The sequence below is a fragment of the Lynx canadensis genome, chromosome B3 (assembly GCF_007474595.2).
Source record: "Lynx canadensis isolate LIC74 chromosome B3, mLynCan4.pri.v2, whole genome shotgun sequence".
NCBI classification, from domain to species: Eukaryota; Metazoa; Chordata; class Mammalia; order Carnivora; family Felidae; genus Lynx; species Lynx canadensis.
In genome coordinates this window covers 1,972,180-1,992,992 of record NC_044308.2, presented here as the reverse complement: position 1 = coordinate 1,992,992, position 20,813 = coordinate 1,972,180, and the positions used below count along the sequence as shown (strand labels likewise).

The following is a 20,813-nucleotide window of genomic DNA, read 5'->3' as shown; positions in this document are numbered from 1 at the left end:
GCCGTGTTGTGTGTCCCACACTGGAAGCCACCGCTGAGGTGCTGTGTGCCTTTCGGACACTGTAACTACATCCAGAACAAGAGGTCACTCTGCACAGAAAAGTCTAGGTGTCCACCAAAGCCCAGATCAGATGCTGTAGATTACTCATACAGCTGGAAGCTACCTTTAAAGGCACACAGGGTGTCTTCTATAGAAAAAAAATAGCTTTGGGGCACCTGGGGGGCTCAGTCGGTTCAGCATCCGACTTCGACTCAGGTCACATCTCACGGTTTGTGAGTTCGAGCCCCACATTAGGATATGTGCTGGCAGCTCGGAGCCCGGAACCTGCTTCGGATTCTGTGTCTCCCTCTCTCTCTCTCTGCCCCTCTCCTGCTCACGCTCTGTCTCTCTGTCTTTCAAAAGTAAATAAACACACACAAAAATTTTTAATACATAAAAAAATAAATACAGTATGCTTTGAGCTAAAAGGCAGCCTATGGAATGGGAGAAGATACTTGCAAACGACATATCAGATAAATGGTTAGTATCCAAAATCTATAAAAAACTTGAACTCCACACCAAAAAAACAAATAATCCAGTGAAGAAATGGGCAGAAGACATGAACACACGCTTTTCCAAAGAAGACATCCACATGGCCAACTGACACGTGAAAAGATGCTCCACATCTCTCATCCTCAGAGAAATACAAATCAAAACCACAATGAGATACCACCTCACACCTGTCAGAATGGCTCACATGAACAACTCGGGCAACAACGGATGCTGGCGAGGATGCGGAGAGAGAGGATCTCTTTTGCACTGCTGGTGGGAATGCAAACTGGTGCGGCCGTTCTGGAAAACAGTAGGGAGGTTCCTTAAAAAATTAAAAATAGAACTACCCTATGACCCAGCAATGGCACGACTAGGTATTTATCCAAAGGCTACAAAAATGCTGATTCGGAGGGGCACACGCTCCCCAGTGTTGACCGCAGCTCTATCGACGATAGCCGAATTATGGAAGGAGTCCAAATGTCCATCGACTGATAAATGGATAAAAAAGATGTGGTATATATATAACTATATGAAATACTACTCGGCAATCAAAAAGAATGAAATCTTGTCATTTACAACAACGTGGCTGGAACTAGAGGGTATCACGCTAAGCGGAGTAAGTCAGAGAAAGATAGGTATCACATGACGTCACTCATACGTGGAATTTAAGAAACACAACAGGTGAACACAGGGGAAGGGAAGGAAAACTAAGATAAAAACAGAGAGGGAGGCAAATCATCAGAGACTTCAATACAGAGGACACACTGAGGGCTGCGGCAGGGGAGGTGGTGGGGGGATGGGCTAGACGGGTGATGGGCACTGAGGAGGGCACCTGTTGGGATGAGCACTGGGTGTTTTATGGAAGTGACGAATCACTAAGTTCTACACCTGAAATCATTATTGCGCTATATGCTAACTTGGATTTAAATAAAATTTTTTAAAAAGTAAGTTAATTTAAAAACCAAAATGAGTGTGGGGCGCCTGGGGGGCTCAGTCGGTGCAGCGTCCGACTTCGGCTCAGGTCGTGATCTCGCGGTCCGTGAGTTCGAGCCCCGCGTCGGGCTCCGTGCTGACAGCTCGGAGCCTGGAGCCCGCTTCGGATTCTGCGTCTCCCTCTCTCTCTCCCCTGCTCACACTCTGTGTGTGTGTGTGTCTCTCTCTCTCAAAAGTAAATACACACTAAAAAAAATTATGATAAACACTGAAACCTTTTTTTAAATAAAATAAATACATAATGATAAAAATAAAAAGAGTGTTGCTTCCGCTCCAAATCACTTAAATGAAGATCTCTGGAGGTGGGCTCAAGCATCTGTGTTTCTTAAAGCCCCACCCCAGAAATGGTGCTTTGGTGGTGTGGCAGGCAGCTGGGCACTGGGCTTCCTCCTTGATCTTCAGGGGAGCCAGACGTGCAGCCAGGCGGAGAACGGCGAGGAGAGCCTTCCCCGACCACCTCAAGGAAGCACCGCTCCCTCGCACTCCTCCTCACGCAGTGGGTCTCAACCTTGGCTGCATTAAATCAGTTTCCGGGCTGGGGCCCAGGCACCAGTAATTGCCAGAGCTCTCCAGGTACATCCACCACACAGCCGCGGACGGGAACCACCACCCTGACTCCCAAAGCACTCGCTGGCAAAGGCCTCCCTAAAGAGTGTCAACCCACATCGGCTTGAAGGAGCGTCTATGTGAAACACGTCTACACCACCTGTGGCTTCCTGTCTGCCTCTTGGTAGATTTACGTGGGAGACAGCCTCCCGGCTCATCGCTACCCACAGGGCTGGGGGAGTCTTCATCCCATTAAAACACCCCACACGTCACGGGCCCTCCACGAAGGGTGAGGAGACGAGCAAACACGCGGAAGGCAACACGTTTATTTCATCAGGAACTTACTGATCGCACGGGCGCCACGACTAAAGTGCCCGTTTCAAAGAGTAAAGGGGTTCAGCGGTTTGAAAATCATGACACCACAGCGTGACCAGGCAGGTAGAGGTCCTGACCACCCCGCCCCCCGCCCCCCGCCCCCGAGTCAGAGGTAGAAATGAAAATACAAGGGGGAAAGCATTCATTTCCAAGGCCACGGCTCACAGCTCCACACTGTTGATTTCTTAGTACGTTGTTTGGTGGGGCCGGTGTTGGGGGTGGGGGGGGGGGGCGGCGGGTGACAAAGATCCCGTGTGGTTCTGATAGCTTTATCGCACACACATAGCTTTCAAAGGGAACACACTGTCCTCGTAGAAGCTGCCACTACATGGGATCTACAGTTCTTCAGGAACTAGTGATCAACAAAGAGTATCATCTGTCACCTTCAAATGCCACCTAGGAGCCATCTCCCCAGAGCCAGTTTCTTTCTGTGGCCCAGACCCCCACCGCTAATTCAAGAATCTTCACACAGCCTTTGTTTTAATAGAGTGTTCAGGGACTTCTACGCCTTACTGAAAAATGGCTTGGGGCACGGCCAAGATCATCGATTTCTAGCAAAGCTACGTTTTTCCAGAACGCACCTGGAGTCACTGCGCCCCGGGGTCCGTGGCCTGCTCCAGGGCTGGGGGGTCCTCGGCCGGTGGCTTGGGCAGGTCCAACATGGCGGACGAGTCTTTCCTGGGATTCCCGGTCACCAACATCCAATGGTTGCTCGGCTTTTCGACTCTGTGTGAATCCAGATGTGTGTGGACGGCCACCTCAGCTTCCTTCCCGAAATAGGTACTGGGGCAAGAGAGAAGGGACACGGGTTGGAAACGGGGTAACGGCCCTGGGTAAGCTGTCCACATCATCTTCAACAGCCTCTGCTCAGGGCTGCCTCTACAATACGTCTTTGCTGGACGTTTGACCTGCTCGGGCAACGCCGAAGCGCCTGGGGTCCCATTATCGCTAAAATCCTCTTGTCAAAGGGGCGCCTGGTGGTTCAGGGTCCAACTCTTGGTTTCGGCTCAGGTCATGATCTCCCGGTTCGTGGGTTTGAGCCCCGCGTCGGGCTCTGTGCCGGCCGTGCGGGGCCTGCTTGGGATTCTCTGTCTCCCTCTCTCTCTGCCCCTTCCCAACGTGTGCTGTCTCTGTCTCTCTCGAAATCAGCAAATAAACTTGAAAACAAAATCCTCTTGTCAGGGAAAAGCTTGTGGGACACAAGGGGCTCCGGTAGGATTTGCCACGCCACCAAGTAAGTCCTTGGTGACAATATTTCATCATCGAAGGACTTCTTGCATGGGGGGGGGGGGGCACCCTCCCCCAGCTGCCTCGCTCAGAGGCACAACCTCCACGCCCATCGTGGATGCGAAACCCTGCAGCAAAGTTCCTTCCGTACCTCAAGAAAAGATGCCTGTGGACTGCCAGCCCCCGATTCGTGCGGCAGTGATAGATGAGGATCTTTGCATTTGCCTTTAAAGAGGAAGAGACAGTGCTGTTTGCATTATGCATTAAGGCCTCCGATTCCTGAAAAGCAAAAATTTGGAAACATACTATATATTCATTTGAATTTCATTTCAAAAAAAAAAAAAGAAGAAGAGAGGGATTGGGATGGAATAACCTAGAAGCCAAAGCGTACTGGATCAACCTCACACGTCGTTGCAGGTGCACCCACAGCAGAATGTCGTAGGGCATTCAGAGCCACGTGGTAGCAGACCTTCCCCCAACGCGAGAAATAATCAGGGGTGTTTTTAAGTGGAGAAGAAAAGGATACTCCTGATGTTCTATTGGGAAAAAAATTAAATGAAAACAAAAAGCAGGCGTGGGCAAAGAAATCATAAATGACAGTGGCTTCCTCTGAGAGGTGGAACTTCGCTGGTTATGTTCGTGTTACTCGTTGTGCTTCTCTGATTTCTCCTTGAGGGAGCATATATTATGTTTAGAATCAGAAATAAATAAATAAATAAATAATGTTATCATTTCAAACTCCTGGCCGCTGTAAGCTGAACGCTGTGGAGGGAGACCCGAGCGGCCCCTGACCCCCGGGGGGACGGGCCCGGCACCCACAGCAGGGCCCTCGCGCTCCCGCGGGACGTCGCCGGCCGCGGGGTGCCCACGTCAGACCAGGCCACTTCCGCAACCCGGACGGTCGAGGCACAAACAAGACAGTCTGTGATCTCGTCCGAACATGGACGAGCCGTGAGCACGGTCCGAGCCCCAGCACAGCAAACGTCCGCCCCTCCGGGCCACCGCGGGCGACTGCCGCTTCTGGACCAAGGACAGCGTGAGCCCTCGCTCTGGCCCGCCCCGTCCGTCGCTAAGATGCGCTCAGATGCGCCACGGCAAACAGCACGGCGGACGTGCTCCACCCCGGGGGCACCGGCCGTGTGGGCTGGACGGCGTCGCCCGGCACTGTAGCCCGGCCAGGGGTGAGGCGCCAAGCGGGGTCTGGGTCAGCAACGGGCCGGGCGCCCCGCTTTCGCACGAGCACAGCCGGGACCGCGGCACGACCACGCGCGAGCCGCCGGCAGCCAGGCACTGCTCCCCCGAGCGCAGGGGACGCACTGGCCACCTACTCCTCCCCACACCTCGTCAGGCAGCCGCCGTCTTCACCCGCGCTCCACGGGGAAGGAAAACGAGACGCTAACGGTTGAGATCATGGCAAGTGCATTCTCCGTGCTAGAGGAGAGACCCTGGTGAGCGCGGGTCCGCCTGCAGAGCCCGGCAGAGGGGCGCACGGGGCCGGGCGGGCGCAGGTGGCCCCTAGCTGGGGGCCCCCTCCCGCGAGGCCACCCCACTGGTCACCCCTTCGAGTCCCTGCCCGCTGGGGTTCCGCACGCTCCCAGCGACTCCCAGCAACCCCCACTCTGCGTCCGCGGGAAGCGTCAGGAGCCAGCAGCAAAGCGCCTGGCCCAGCGGACTCGCCTTCCCGTCAGGCCCGTGCGTGGGGCCCCAGTCCCGCAGGGCCCGGGCTCCCGAGAAAACGTCAGCAGTGGGAACAGGAAGGATGGCCCCGCAGGACCCAAGCTTCCAGGCCCTGCAGAAATTTTCTTCCTGGAAGGAAGCAGGTCATGACCCTCACCGTCCCGGGTGAGGGGCTCTCAGCCTGACTCAGGGGCAGGCGCCCAGCCTGTGTGCGTCTACAGCTGGCGGGGGCTGGGCGGAGAGAGCACACAAGTCACTTTAGGCCCTGGCGCGCTGAGAAGCCCCGGTGTACAGACGGGAGAAAATCGCATCCTCGGAACAGCGCCCGGGGCTCCCCCAGGCAGAGCTCACCGGAACGGGGGCGCCTTCGTATTCCAGGCGCAGCTGGGGGTCCAGGAAGGCGGCCTGCCAGCAGCTCAGGTAGGAGACCTCATCCGTCAGGTACGCCTCCTGGAGCAGAGATCTCTTGGACGACTTCTGGAGGGTCCTGTGGTCACTGGATAAATACAGCTGAAAAGGACAGCGCACAGATGAGCTGCGTCACGCTCGAAAAGCTGGGGACACGAACAGCTAGCTGGCCGACGTCAAGGGCGTTCAAAAGCAGCTTCGGAAAACCCCGTTCTTGCCGACTTTTGAGAATACTCTGTTTTCCTCTGCCTTCGAGACGCCATCTCAGAATGCTGAGGTCGCCCGCCGCCCGCATCAGCTCCACTGCCTTTCCTTCCTTTGAATTTTGTTCGTGTTTATTTATTTTTGAGAGAGAAAGAGACAGCATGAGCAGGAAGGGGCAGAGAGGGGGGGAGACACAGAATCCGAAGCGGGCTCCAGGCTCCGAGCCGTCGGCACAGAGCCCGACGCGGGGCTCGAACTCACGGACTGCGAGATCATGGCCTGAGCCGAAGTCGGACGCTCAACCGACTGATCTGCCCGGGGTTTTCCTTCCTTTGAATACCAAACCCTCTGTCTCCTCCTGATCCCGCCCCCTCTCCTCACTCTCAGGACCTAGGCCTGGACCACTATTTTTCTTCTGAGAAATAATTATGCATGAAACTTGTTCCATGAAGCCAAGCGTCCTTAAAACCGTCACTGTCACAGCTACGTTTACTGTGAGCCTCGGAGGGGGGCCCACGCCCCCGTGGAGCTGATGTCCACACTTGGGATTTATTTAGGCCGCTCTCTGGCCACCTGTAACTGGGTCAGGAAGCACGCCATCCTGCAGAAAACTCCAAAACGTTAGTTGTTTGTTAGTCCTTTACTGATTCCCCTTGACCCTGAACCTGGAGGCCATCTCTGCAGATTTCGGTAGGTTTTCATGTGCAAAGCTGTGCCGTGAGGCGCTACGGGGAAGGCAGCAACGGGTTGCCATCGTGAAGGTGTTTCCTGACGAGCAGGAGAGGGGACGGAGGAGGTGAAGGGAAAGCACCCATGAGGCATGGTGGCCAGAAGGACGTGCAGAGCTGTAGGCGGGCACACGTGGGGACATGTGCTCTCCCAGGGGCTCACAAGAGCTCTAAGGAGGAAACAGTGTGGTGCTGGGAGCCCACGGGCAAGGTTGACCGCGTGTGGACACGGGACATGTCACAGAGGGCCTTAAATGCCACCGTGGTGGCAGCACTTACCAAGCCTGAGCCCCTAAAGGATCAATCTGGCAGCACGCATCTGCTGTGGTCTGAAGTCAGGACAGACCGGAGGGGTCAAGCCACGGGGGGCCTGGATTGAGGTCCCAGCACTGGGGATGAAAAGACAGGGCCAGGAGCACTGCAAAGGGAGAACCGTGGGCTTGACCACAAGCTAGATGTGGGCAGGGAAGCTGGCCGGGCCCACACAGGCAGACAATGCCGACGTCAAACCACAAACCCCACTTTGTCAAAGAAAGATGATAACGGCTCAGGAACAAGTCTAAAAGGTGGCGATTACCAGATTTTTTTAGGAACGCCCCGGAAACACTTGCTAATTCAAAGACAAGGTCCAGAAATATGGGAATTTGGGAAGAGAGGCAGTCGTCATCCCTGGAAAGAGAAACTACTGTCTGCCCAGAAGTCATAAGAGAACCAAGTGGGGGGCCCCTGGGGGGCTCAGTCGGTTGAGCGTCCGACTTTGGCTCAGGTCATGATCTCACGGTCCGTGAGTTCGAGCCCCGCGTCGGGCTCTGTGCTGACAGCTCAGAGCCCGGAGCCCACTTCGGATTCTGTGTCTCCCTCTCTCTCTGCCCCTCCCCTGCTCGAGCTCTGTCTCTCTCTGTCTCTCAATAATAAATAAACGTTTAAAAAAAGAGTAAGAAGAGAACCAACTGGAAAACCACCGGAAGCGATAGGAGTGAGTGACTTCATCAAAGGCGAGCATGAACATCAGAGCATGAACATCAATGACTTTGTCACATTTTTGTTGCAACTATGGTAACACCCAGTGGGAGATACCAAGAGACAACCTTAACGGGGATAGGCGTCAGGTCCACTTGAGAAGAACCACAAAACTTCACTGAGAGATAGGAAGAATCAATGAGCACGCGGCGGGGCATCTCAGAAGAGCATACGTGTCATAGAGCTACTAAATCCGTGAACTTGCGCAGTTTTAGTGGCCAATCAAAACCGCCGCGTGATCTTTCTCCCCATCCAGGGGCGGGGGGTGGGGGTGGGCAGAGAAACCTGCAACAGTAGCTGCATCTAACTGAGATGTTCATTCCTAATACGATGCAGACGAAGAGGTGTGACGAGAGAGAGACAGCCCTAGAGCTGTCCGAATGTAGAGTATACCCCTTGGACAAAAATACACAACTTGAGCTCAAAGCGTCCAGATAGGAAGCCGAGAGAGCTCGTGGATGTATGGGGACTTAATGGGTGCTACGCAAGGCATGTGTCAGTGAGGAAAGGGTAATTATTCAAGAAATAACACAAATGTGGCTCTTTAGTCATTGGGGGGAAATCACATGTCTGCACGGAACCCTGTATCAGAATAAATCTCAAGCGGCTAAGAAGGACCTGGGGCGCCTGGGGGGCTCAGTTGGTTGAGCCTCCAGCTCTGGATTTTGGCTCAGGTCATGATCCCAGGGTTGTGGGATCGAGTCCCACGTGGGGCTCTGTCCTGAGCATGGAGCCTGCTTGGGATTCTCTCTCTCTCTCTCTCTCTCTCTCTCTCTCTCTCCTGACCCCTCCCCCATTCTCTCTCTCTCTCTAAAATAAAAATAAATCCATTAATTAAAGAAGAAAAAACTCCAGGGCACCTGGGAGGCTCAGTCAGTTGAGCATCGGACTTCGGATCAGGTCATGATCTCGCGGTTCGTGAGCTTGAACCCCACGTCAGGCTGTCTTCTGTCAACGCAGAGCCCGCTTCGGACCCTCTGCCCCCCCTCTACCCACATGTTCTCTCTCTCTCTCTCTCTCAAAAAAAAAACATTAAAAAAAAAAAAGAAGAAGAAAGCAAGAAGAAATCCCAGCACAAGGTCAACTTGAGCCATCAAGAAGTCGATGCAAGTTTCCCTTTCTATAGTATCTCTGGGGCAGGGGCAGGAATTGCAAAGGGAAACACTGATCTGTTTACTCAAAAATCCGGTAAAACAACTACCATGTCAAAGCCAAGTAGCCAAAAAAGATAAATAAATAAATAAATAAATAAATAAATAAATAAATAAATAAAGTAAAATAAAATAAAATAAAATAAAATAAAATAAAATAAAATAAAAATAAAAGCCACATAGCAGGTGGCAGGAAACATTACCTGCAAAATGACAGAACGTTATCGTCTGTGGAAGGGCAGGTAATAAACGCAAATCAATGCACAGGCGGAAAAGAGATAATTCATAGGAGACAAAGGAGTTGGGAGAGTTAAGGAGAGAGTGGAGGAGAGAGAGGTAGGGAACAAAGAAGGGAGGGAGGGAGGGAGGGAGAGAACAGACTATAAAAGAAAGTAAGCCAAAATGTTGGGAATGTTAATCTCTGCATAGGACAACTGTGACTTACTCCCCTCCTTCAACGATTTGGTATTTTCTCTACTTTCTACGTTTCAAGTCAGGCTGCAGCTGACCACCTGTGGTGTAGGGGTTCGACTGGCAACGCTGATTTTTCTTGGTAGCACAAGAGGCAATAATGCTACACGATACAGTGATGGAAGCTGTGATTCGGTGAGAGACGGTGCGGAGTACCCAGTCCGCCGCTTAACGGCTGAGCGACCCGGGGCAAAATCACCTGACCTTGTGCCTCGGTGTCCCCATCAGTAAAATGGGCGTAAAACGGTCCCTAGCTCACAGACTTGTTCGGATATCGAAGTGAGTTCATACAAGTGAGGCAGTTAAGCATGTAGCAAGATGCAACAATCCCACGTTATAGACGACAAAGACTCAGGAAAGGTCAACAACTTTACCCAAAGCCCCACCCCATAGATCGACATTTCAGCTGGAGTTAAACCCACATGTAGCTGGTTCTAATCCCCAGTGGAAAGAGAAAAGTCAAGTTTAAAAAAAAAAAAAGGAAAAAAAGAAAGTTATCAGATAATACGCCTTGCTGGCTTTGGTGACATTGACAGGTGTCAGACGATTATTGATTAATCCAGTCATTAACTTACAGGTGGAGCAGTGTAAATTTTGGTTTTGCGTCAGCTGCGTAGCAAAGGAGGGTTTTCTCCCTTCCTCCTTAGCGCCTGAAGGGTATTCGCTTCGTGACGAGGCAAGAAGTGACCCCCGACACCGCGTGTGCAAAGCTCCAGGCTGAGACCGGGACGAAGCCAGAGACGCCTGCAGCGTTCCCTGTCCCCTTCAGCCGGCGGCCGCGACTCACCATTTTGTCTTCAAACCCTCCCGTGGTCGCGAGGCAGAAGTCCTGTCCGTATCTGAGGACTTGACCCGTGGCGTTTCCGTCTGCCCTGCGTGTCAAGAATAAGCATCACGTCAAGTCTCTGTAGTGCGATCCCTGCCACGCTCTAGTTCTGGTGCGTGCAACTCTGTTTATGACCCACGTTCTCGCTAATGCGTGTCCACACTTTCGAGATGGCCGTTTCTGTTGGCCCTCAGATCCGGCTGGCACCCTGTCCCTGCGTCCCGCCACAGCCAGAACGCACAACGCCCCTTTATCTGTGGGCCCAGAGCACGTCACGCTGCCCTGCCCTGAGGAATTCTGGTCAGGTGCGCGGACAACTGTAGAAAGATCCAGGGTGACACATTGATTTGAACACACCTAACACAGCCTTCCCCCTCAACCCTCCGGGGCGCGGAACTTGTGCTCGGCGTTTGGTTGTCTCAGCATGAATGAATTACCGGTATTCAAAAGAAATCTGAAGACTAAGAGGTCGGGCTACATTTTCGTAATAGAAACATTGCTATCCTTATTTCACGAGCAAAGTGAAGGCAAGGCTTTCCTACTGTAATCACGGATCTGCTCTCTGAGGATTTAATCGCTCATTTTGAAAACCTCAGGCACATTTTTGGTAAACAGTTCATTAAAAAGAGCAACTCCCCTTGCACCGAGCTATCTAGTTTCGCTATAAAAGCAACAGAGTGATTAAAAGCCACAGAAACACCCATAATGAGCTCCGAGCACCCCGAGAAGCTGTTAGCAAAACCCAGTCCAGATGGAGTGTAAATTTAGTTCTCTGGATCCAATACCTCGGAAGGAAGCCTTTATAATCGAACACAAATTAGCAGTTGCCCTGAGGTTTAAGGTGAAGGGTGTGTAAAGGGCCCCAACGGCGTCCTCAGGGGGGGACGGCAAGGCGGGAATCCCAGAGAAGGTTCCCACCGCCTTGGCCTCCAGGCACCCTGAAGCTCTGCGCGCAAACACATTCATGGCAAAAACGCGCGGACAACGGGAGCGTCTCTACCTCAAAATGGTGAAAGTGTTTCTGCCAACCGGGTTCCCGGTTTGAGCTGCGCTCAGGCCACACGGCACCTCTAACTCGTCGCTCAGATGCGCTTTAATTTCATCGGGAGTCGCGCACAGGCTCAGGTCGCCGCCCAGAAACAGGTGGGCCTCCACCTCCGCGTGGGCGGGGTTCACGAGCATCACCTTGTCGCCGCAGCGAACGTACCCATCCTCCGACACGGAAAGCTGCATCTACAACGGAAATGGGAGTTTTTCAGACTCACCTCACTGCCACCTGCACCTTCCTTCCTTCACTGTCTAGGACCCATTTCGTTGGCGGTAATACCACTCGGACCACTTGGGTAATAACCACTCTGGCTCCCTCAAGTTGTCGCCAAAGTCCCCCCCAAATCCCCAGTGAGGTAGAAAAAGCCGATGAAAAACCACTCAGGCTGACTCCACCACTAATGGATTCAAACTCACTGGAAATGCCTTGAGCACCAACCAAAGGGTGTTTTACATATTCCTGCACTGATGCGTTCATTTCTTCACTCGGAAAACGAGGGTAAACATAATTAAGGGCAGATTTCTCCTCTGTTCCTAAAATCTTAGGGAATTTTAAACATGGTGGTTTTCAGATCTAAAGGAAAAAACACCACCTGGTATTTTCCAAATGATAATTCATTTATGGAACCTTTGCTTGCCTGACTCACACTTAATTCAGTAGAATTTTGAAAACAGTGCTTGAGTTTAAAATTATCAGTCTCAGTAAGAGACTCTTTTTTTTAATTGTTTATTTATTTTTGAGAGAGAGAGAGACAGAGTGCGAGTGGGGAAAGGGCAGAGAGAGAGAGAGGGAGACACAGAATCCGAAGCAGGCTCCAGGCTCCGAGCTGTCAGCACAGAGCCCAACGTCGGGCTCGAACTCACGATCGGTGAGATCATGACCTGAGCCGAAGTCAGACGCTTAACTGACCAAGCCACCCAGGTGCCCCACCATCGTTTTTTTGTTTTTTTTTTTAATGTTTTAATTATTTTAGAGAGAGAGAGACAGAACATAAAAGGGGGAGGTGCAGACGGAAAGGGAGACACAGAATCCAAAGCAGGCTCCAGGCTCCGAGCTGTCAGCACAGAGCCCGATGCGGGGCTTGAACTCACGATCGGTGAGATCATGACCTGAGCTGAAGTCCGACATTTAACCAACTAAGCCACCCAGGCGCCCCAATAAGAGACTCTTAAACACAGAGAACAAACTGAGGGCTGACTGGGGGCGGGGCAGGGAATATGGGGGATGGGCCTTGAGGAGGGCACCTGTTGGGATGAGCACTGGGTGTCTGTATGTAAGTGATGAGCCACAGGAGTCTACCCCCAAAACCAAGAGCACACTTTATGCACTGTAGGCTAGCCGACCTGACAATAAATTATATTTTTAAAAAATTTTTAATAAAATAAAATAAAATTACCGGTCTCAAGAGATTCTCTTTGAGTCTTCTGTTTCTCTGTATGAGAAGCTGTCCTTTAGCTCTCTTCTCCAAGAAGTCCTTCATGAGCTCCTGGTGAAAGAGGGAGAGAACGTGACCCAGAAGGACAACAGGCCTGAACGATGCAGATGCTGGTGACAGGTAGGTCAGAAACACATCAAGTTGAAAGAGCAAAATTTGACCAAAAGAAATGTGAGCATAATGGGGAAGGGTGGAAATTCTCTTAGCATTTTTTTAATATTTTTGCTTCATTGTAGGATGTTTGAAAAAAATGAGAAAAGCACAAAACAGAAAGAAAAAAAGAAAAAGCAGCATCACCTTGGAGGACTCCAGCCAGAGACAGTCCTGAGTAACCTTTGGAGGCCATGTGTCCCCCGCTGAGGTCTCAGCAGGTTGGTCGGTGATTGTCGCTGAAAGCCCACCCCCCCAACCCCCCCCCCACCCCATACACACACACAGCTAGATGGACACGTGATGGCCCAGGGCCTCTTCTGAGCCAGTGTCAGTGACAGGGACACCACGGGGACACCTAGGAGGCAGTGTGTGACGGGTGGGGGAGTGCCAGGGGGCAGTGCGTCCACGTAGAGCCCCCTCCCCGCCTGGACAGCGGCCTCTGGAGCCCCTGAGTCTGTAAGGATGGAGGGAGCGTGATGGGCTCTGGACTAACCCGGAGGCACCGAGTTCGGGACGTGTGACCGGGTCAGCGGGCGGCAGGTGAACTTTCTGGGCGTTCGGAGATGCGCGGGGTGAGGGGTACTGGGCGCCTGCGGGGAGAGGAAGGAGCCCGGGACGCTGGACTTGGGGCGGGGAGGGGGGGTCCCCGGGACGTACCTCCTCCAGGTAGATGTCCTCGTTCCAGTTGCCCATCCGCACTCCAGGACCATACAGGTTCTGCGCCATGGCGCCCTCTCCTCTGTCGGCCCCTGACACCGGACACCGGCGGTGTTAGCGTGCCTCGTAGTCATGGCAACCGCCCCCCCCCCCCCGCGATTGGCCAGGCTCGGGGCCTGCTGGCCAATCAGTGACAGCACAGGAGCCAGGGGCGGGGAGGAGTGAGGGTTGGAGGCGTGGGCAAAGGAAGGGTGGGGGTAGGTGAGGGTTGGAGGGGTCGCCCTCCCCACCCCCTGCGTCTTCCACCCCCCAGGGGAGATCTACCTGAGCTGGGCTGTAGAGCAGGGGGGAGGAGAAACTCCAGCGGGCAGGCCTCTTAAGAGTTAAACATGTCAAACCTTTTCCTTCTGCGGCTCTGGGCAGGCTCAGCCCGGGAAGGGTGGGGCTCTTGATCTCAGGGTCGTGAGTTCCAGCCCCACCTTGGGCGTAGAGATCAAGATCTTGAAAATAAATACGAAACCATTTTCTGATGTGGGGACCAAAGGCAGAGGAAATGTAGATGAAATCAAATTGCCTTATAACCTGCAGCCCGCTGACAAATACTTGAGGCGGGCAGAGGAGGATTTTCCTTCTGGAACTCTCCGCTGTCCTAATGCTAATGCTTTGCCAGAGGGGAGAACAGCCTTAGCTTGACAATAGCCAGGCCTCCTGGACCCTGTGAGTCCTTCTTAGCATATGAAAGTCCTTCTGGACGCTTCACCCTGTGTTTACCTCCCCCAACTCCCAAGTATATAATCAGTCTCTCCTCAAGGCCCTGTCTGTCCCCTAGTCCTCTCCCTTCCATGAGGGAACAGAAAGAAAGCTGACACCCCACCCCACCCCCATTCCTCAGGGGGGCATGTGTGACATTCCTCAGACACTCCCAGATGCCCCAGGACAAAGGAAAGAAAAAGAAAAAAAGCAAACAAAGGGTTAACTGATAGAGATCACAGCCCTGGGGAACCTGAGTCCCCATCAGTTTACATATGTCTTGGTAAATTACAAGAAAAAGGCAACTTTGCCCAAAGCCTAAGCTCCAGAAACCTATAGGCTGTTTCCTGGAGCCCAGACATCACCCTCCCCTCCACAGTGATGTGGGAACAGAGACCAGAAGGAAATGGCAGGTGACATTAAATTTCATCAAAACCTGCAGCCCCTTGAGATACTTGAGGCAAATACGTAGAACCTTCCCCACCCCACCCCGCCAAGCCCCTGCGGTCCTAGAGTTAACTTCTCAAGAGAGGGAAACCAGCCTCAGCTTGACAACAGCAGGGCCCCTGGCATCTTCCCAGTCCTCGTTAGCACATCAAAGTCCTTCTGGAGGCTTCCCTTAGGCCTTCACCTCCCCAACTGCATAGTATATGAGGAGCCACTCTTCACCACCCCAGTGCAGCTCGCCCGCCCGCCCATCCTGTCCCCTTGCTTTCATAAAGTCGCCTTTTTGCACCAAAGACAGTTCAAGAATTCTTTCTTGGCCGTTGGCTCCAAACCCCCACCTTTTCCACATCATTTTCCTTTTCCTTTAACTTTTCGAATCTGAATGGAAAACACGGCGCAGGTAAAGGACCTGTCACTCGTTGACACAAAGAGGAGCTTTTGGATGGAAACCCACCCCCACCCCCGCCCCCGCCCCCGCCGTCTGTCTTGTGGCTGCAGCAGCAGCACAGTGACCTTGACCCTCAAAGGATGCATCCTCAGTGCAGAAATTTGGAACCCAAATAACATCGAAGGAAGCTGGAAGGCAGAATTACAATGTCACTGCCTCAGAAGTAGGAAACGTGTCATGTTAGCCTATTTCTGTTCACGCGGTTCTGAGGCAGGACAGCGCTCCCTGGGCTTCACGGCATCCCTGCCTCCCCCCTCCCCAGTCTCCAAGTGACCGACAAGACTGTGGTTTGCAAGAATTCCTGATAAAGCTAGAATAGGCTGGAGCCAACGTTTTCAAAGATCGTGACCTGAGCCTAAGTCGGAGGCTCAACCTACTGAGCCACCCAGGCCCCCCGGTCTCCGTGTAACTTAATGAAGTTGTAATGAGTCGGTTATTTGGTAAGAACTTACCCCAGTGCAGCTGCGCCCCCCCCCCCCCCGCCTCCGGGGCGCCGCTCTCCTCGAACATGCTGCGTCTCTGCGCGTTATGGGCGCAACAATACGCTATGTACATCCTGTTTGTGAAACTGCTTTTTAAATGAGCCAGGAGGGGTGCCTGGGTCGGTTGAGCGTCCGACTTCGGCTCAGGTCATGGTCTCGCGGTCCGTGAGTTCGAGCCCCGCGTCGGGCTCTGGGCGGACGGCTCAGAGCCTGGAGCCTGTTTCAGATTCTGTGTCTCCCTCTCTCTGACCCTCCCCTGTTCATGCTCTGTCTCTCCCTGTCTCAAAAATAAATAAATAAAACGTTAAAAAAAAATTAAATGAGTCAGGAGAAGACCTGGGCCACGGACACAACTGGGTGATGACGGACGCAATCCTTGTCGCTGATGCTCCCTGCTATCACGCGTGGGTATGAAAGAGCGGACCTACGTCGGCCGACTCCATCTTGTTCCGTGTCCTCCACCTTGAGTGACTATGTCCCCGACATGGCCCCTTTCGGGGAAAATCGCAGAAACCTCAGACCACGCCTCCTCCCCTTGAGTAACCTCCCGCTCACCCGATCAAACTTCCCAATCAAAACACACCCGGCGACCTGCGTCACGGGACTCCGGCCCTTCCCCAGCCAATCGGCTGAGGCCACGACCCTTCCCCAGCCAATCCGCCGAGGCCACGACCCTTCCCCAGCCAATCGGCTGAGGCCACGGCCATTACCTCACCAACTGCCCCTAGACCCCTATAAAACCTTTGTGCATTTGAAACTCGCTCTCTCTCCCTGCATCTCACCGCTGCGCCGGTGCAGGTAGGGGCTTGAGCTCCAGCTAGCTCGAATAAAGGCTCTTTTGCTTTTGCATCGGACTCGGCGGTCTTTGGGGATCGCGAATTCTGGGCATAACAGGTACAGGTCACTGCCTCGCGTTGCTACTGCGACCTGATCATCCTCTGTGTTTCTTGTAAGGCGCGTCTGGCCACACGTTCTCTCAGCTTCTGCTCACCTCCTTAGGTTGCCCTCTGTGCTGTAAGGGAGCTGACCAGATGTGCGATCCATGGGGACGCTTTTGTCTTTCATTCACCGCCTGCTGACCTCCACTGTTTCCAACGGGAAGTCAGCCGTCAGTCTTCAGGCTGTCCGTGTGCCATCGCTAAGGTTGGTGTGCGGGCTCCTCTGCTTTCCAGATGCTCTGCGTCTTTGGCTTTCGTCACTGATTGCGGTCTGGGGGGGGATCTCCAGGCATTCGTCCCTCTTGGAACGCACTGAGCTGCCTGAGCGTGTAGACTGGTTTCTTTTTGAATCAAATGTGGGATTTGCCATTATTTCTTTGAATTTCTGTCTCCTCCTTTTTACCTCTCCTCTTCTCCTGGGACTCCCATTACGCAATGTGGGTGCACTTCGTGAAGTCCTACATTTCTCTACGGCCACATTCATTGTTCTTCCTTCTTTTTCTCTCTGGCCCTCAGATTGCATCATTTTCTATTGCTTGATCTCCAAGTCTGCTCACGTTCTCTTTTTCTTTTTTTTAATTTATTTTTGAGAAAGAGAGTGTGTGAGTGGGTGAGGGACAGAAAGAAAGGGAGAAGACACAGAATCCGAAGCAGCAGAGCAGGCTCCAGGCTCTGAGCTGTCAGCACTGAGCCCAACACGGGGCTCGAACTCGTGAACCATGGGATCATGACCTGAGCTGAAGTCAGACACTCAAGCGACTAAGCCACCCAGGTGCCCCTCTGCTTACTTTTTCTTACGCCAGCTCAAATCTGCTGTTCCACCTGTCCAGTGAATTCATTTCGGTCACAATGTTTTTCAGTTCCAGAATTTCTGCCTGGTTCTTTTTTTATCATTTCTTTATGAGTGTTATGGATTTGATGAGATATTGATGTCATACCTTCCTTAAATTCTATAATGTGGTTTCCCTTAGTACTTTGAACATATTTTTTTTAACGTTTATTTACTTTTGAGAGAGAGAGAGTGTGTATGAGCGAGTGCAAGTGGGGGAGGGGCAGAGAGAGAGGGAGACACAGAATCCCAAGCAGGCTCCAGGCTCTGAGCTGTCGGCATAGAGCCTGACACGGGGCTCAAACTCACAAACCGTGAGATCATGAGCTGAAGTCGGACGCTTAACCGACTGAGTCACCCAGGTGCCCCTAAACATATTCTTAATCACTTTGGAGAGTTTCCCTGATAAGTCCAACATCTGGACCCTCTCAAAGCCTGTCTTTTCCCCCCAAATATGACTCACATTTTCCTGTGTGTTGGCAGGTTTCATAATCTTTTGTTGGAAGCTAGACATTTTCGGCAATGTGCGATACCAATTCTGTGCATGACCCTCCACACTTGGTGCCTATTGTTTGGCGACCTTGGTTGGACTGGCTCATTGAGACCTGTCTCCCCTCCCCCGAGCAGTGTGCAGCCCTCTTATGTCACCATTCAGGGGTACCATTCAGGAGGGCACTGACTCCCCCCCCCCCAATGATTCTTAATATGATAAACAAAGTACCATAACAGGGCATCTCACAACTTACAACAGATGGGTTTACAGGTCAGATAATAATAACAAAATGCTAAGGAGCCTGGGTGGCTCAGTCAGGTAAACGTCTGACTTCAGCTCAGGTCATGATCTCGCGGTTCATGAGTTCGAGCTCTGTGCTGGGCTCTGTGCTGACAGCTCGGCTTTGGATTCTGTGTCTCCCTCTCTCTCTGCCCCTCCCCCACACTTGCACTCTGTCTTGCTCTCTCTCTCAAAAATAAACATTAAAAAAATAATAACAAAATGCTAAACAAACATGCAAGTTTTTTTCTTACTTTTCCAAATGTTTACTTTCATTTTTGAAACATTAGAAAATGCTTATTTTCTACATAATTATTTAACATTTTTCATTCGTAACCCTCCAAAACCCTCAAAGCTAAGGTTAAAACAGAGATACACTCATGCCTTTCTGGCCACTATAAAATTGGCTCAGTTCTTATTTAGCCATAAATATCTCCTTGAAATCAGGCCATCACTCCTTCCCCTTTCCAGTTACTATGATTTTGACGTAGACCAGGTATATACCAGAAAACATATCTGCTATTTCTTTTCATGCTTTGATGAGACCCTTGGAAAAATTTAATTGGAACCTTTTGTTACTTACTTGTGAAACATCTGGCGGGAAAAGAAAAGCCAAAGAAATACTTGGACGCGATCATGTTTAGAAAAGAGAAGTGGGACAAAGTTCAGCTATTAGGAAAGAGAACTGAGTTATAGTCTTAGGAGCCAGTAAGTCCTGGGGTCCCAAGGATAAGCTTTCGAGTCCTCCCTGGATGACAAATATCGGAAGTCATCAAGGCATAGTAAAGAAAATCACGGGGTTGATGCACCTTTCACTCTGCTCATGTGAGCATTTCTGTCTCAGAGCCTCGGTTCTTTCACCAATAAAAACAGGTTAAGGCTTACCTCCCCGATAACTCTCCAGGAAGCCTTTCCCAGATCCTCTGCAGTGTGTTAATAGATCAGAGTGGGGAAGAGCTCTGTTGTCAGTATGTTTAGGAAATGCAGGTCAGAGGGGTGTCCTCATAATAGCCTGCCTTGGAACCTCAGACATCATGGTGTCATAAACCCGCAAAGATGTGATGACACACAGTATTGCCCCGGCTGAATTCAACGTGGAAGCCTTTTGAAAATATTTTTAACATGTATTTGTTTTTGAGAGACAGAGAGAGAGAGCATGAGCAGGGGAGGGGCAGAGAGAGAGGGACACACAGAATCCAAAGCGGGCTCCAGGCTCTGAGCTGTCAGCACAGAGCCCGACGCAGGGCTCGAACCCACGAACTGTGAGATCATGACCTGAGCCGAAGTGGGACGCTCAATCGACTGAGCCCCCCAGGCGCCCCTGCAAACATGGAAGCCTTTTTAAAAGGATCAGCTGGTAAGACCAATACTTTAAGACGGACTCAGAGATTTTGTGAGGCTCAAATGACATAATAATATGAAAAACAGGTAGGATTGGGCCATGCTCTTGAAAGAACCAAGGAAAGATTGGGGTGGGGGAGGGGGAGGGGGTACGGGAGAGGGGTGGGGGTTGGGGAGGCAGGAGGATGAAGCCAGCACAGAAACAGGGACTCGGGGAACACCTAAAGGACCAGAGAGGACCATGGGGCAATGAAGGTGGACGGAGGGAGATGGCGAGGGGCCCCCGGCACCACCGTGGGGGACAGGGATTTTCCTGCAGAGAGCCACCGCAAGGTCCTGAAGTCAAAGCCACCACCGGCAGAGGCCAGGCACACCTCAGAGACGTGCAGAGTCCCTTCCAGAACACTGCAATAAAGCGAATGTTGCAATAAAGTGAGTCACAAGAATTTTTTGGTTTCCCAGGGCATATAAAAGTCACGTTCACACCGCACTGCGGTCTATCAATCACGCAACAGCATGGTGTCTAAAAAAAAACAATGCGCCGACCTTAATTTAAAAATACTTTATTGCTAAAAAATGCTAACCATCATCTGACCTTTCAGTGAGTCACAATTACTGAGCACAGACCACCATAACCAATATAAGAATGATGTCAAGAGAACGTTGGAAATAGGGCGAGAGTTACCGAAACGAAACACAGAGACACAAAGCGAGCAGACGCTGCTGGAAAAGGCAGCCCGCGGACTTGACTGACGCAGCGTGGCCGCAAAGCTTCAGTTCGTAAGAAATGCGGGAGAGTGAGGTGTGCCCGTCCAGCTGGTGGGGGGTTTGCTGGGGCCACAGGCTGTTGCACGGACTTGGGGCCAACAGGCCGGGCAGTGGGCAGGAGGCCCAGCCGGGAAACAGCGTCGTGATGAGCGCACGTAAGTGTGGTGGCGGCAGCGAGAACAGAGGCAGAACCGAAAGAGGAAAGAGCCCGCGTGGCTACCGTCATCGGAAAATGCGCGTTGGGGAATCCGTTCAGTTCATTCGACCCAGATGCGTCGCGTGCCGAGCTCCGTGCTCAGCATTTGGGACACGGGGATAACGGAGACGCTCCTGCTAATGTGGCTATTGAGTCAGAGGAGACGACTCTGACCAAGTGCACACGTGTGAGGCACGCTGCCGAAGGCCCGGTGAGAGCAGACTCCTCCAAAGGGGTATCGGCAGGTGTTTTCCCGCTGAACGTCCTTCCGTGAGCTAGGCAGGGCGACTGCGCAATCACTTTCTAATGCCTCATCTTATCAAGTGTCTCCAGTCTTGTCCCAAGAGCGTAAGGTAGTGTCTGACCAGAAAGAGGTCTTCTGGTCTTTTTGT

At 52.1% G+C, this 20,813-nt stretch overlaps 1 protein-coding gene across 3 annotated transcripts; it reads right to left on the bottom strand.

Moving 5' to 3' along the window:
• Nucleotides 1-801: 801 nt before the first annotated feature.
• Nucleotides 802-13,551, bottom strand: CFAP161 (cilia and flagella associated protein 161). Of its 3 annotated transcripts, none has more exons than XM_032593548.1 (8): nucleotides 13,451-13,551; nucleotides 12,602-12,691; nucleotides 11,158-11,390; nucleotides 10,119-10,203; nucleotides 5,701-5,859; nucleotides 3,824-3,897; nucleotides 3,027-3,228; nucleotides 802-831 (listed from the first exon to the last, which is right to left on the bottom strand). In XM_032593548.1, the coding sequence occupies exons 1-7, from the start codon at nucleotides 13,517-13,519 to the stop codon at nucleotides 3,033-3,035; spliced, it is 906 nt and encodes a 301-aa protein (XP_032449439.1). In that variant the 5' UTR covers nucleotides 13,520-13,551; the 3' UTR covers nucleotides 802-831; nucleotides 3,027-3,032. The 3 variants fall into 3 exon arrangements, with proteins under 3 accessions (XP_032449439.1, XP_032449438.1, XP_032449440.1); XM_032593549.1 differs by lacking the exon at nucleotides 802-831 and adding an exon at nucleotides 2,306-2,797; XM_032593547.1 differs by lacking the exon at nucleotides 802-831 and having other exon boundaries at nucleotides 2,304-3,228.
• Nucleotides 13,552-20,813: the final 7,262 nt, after the last annotated feature.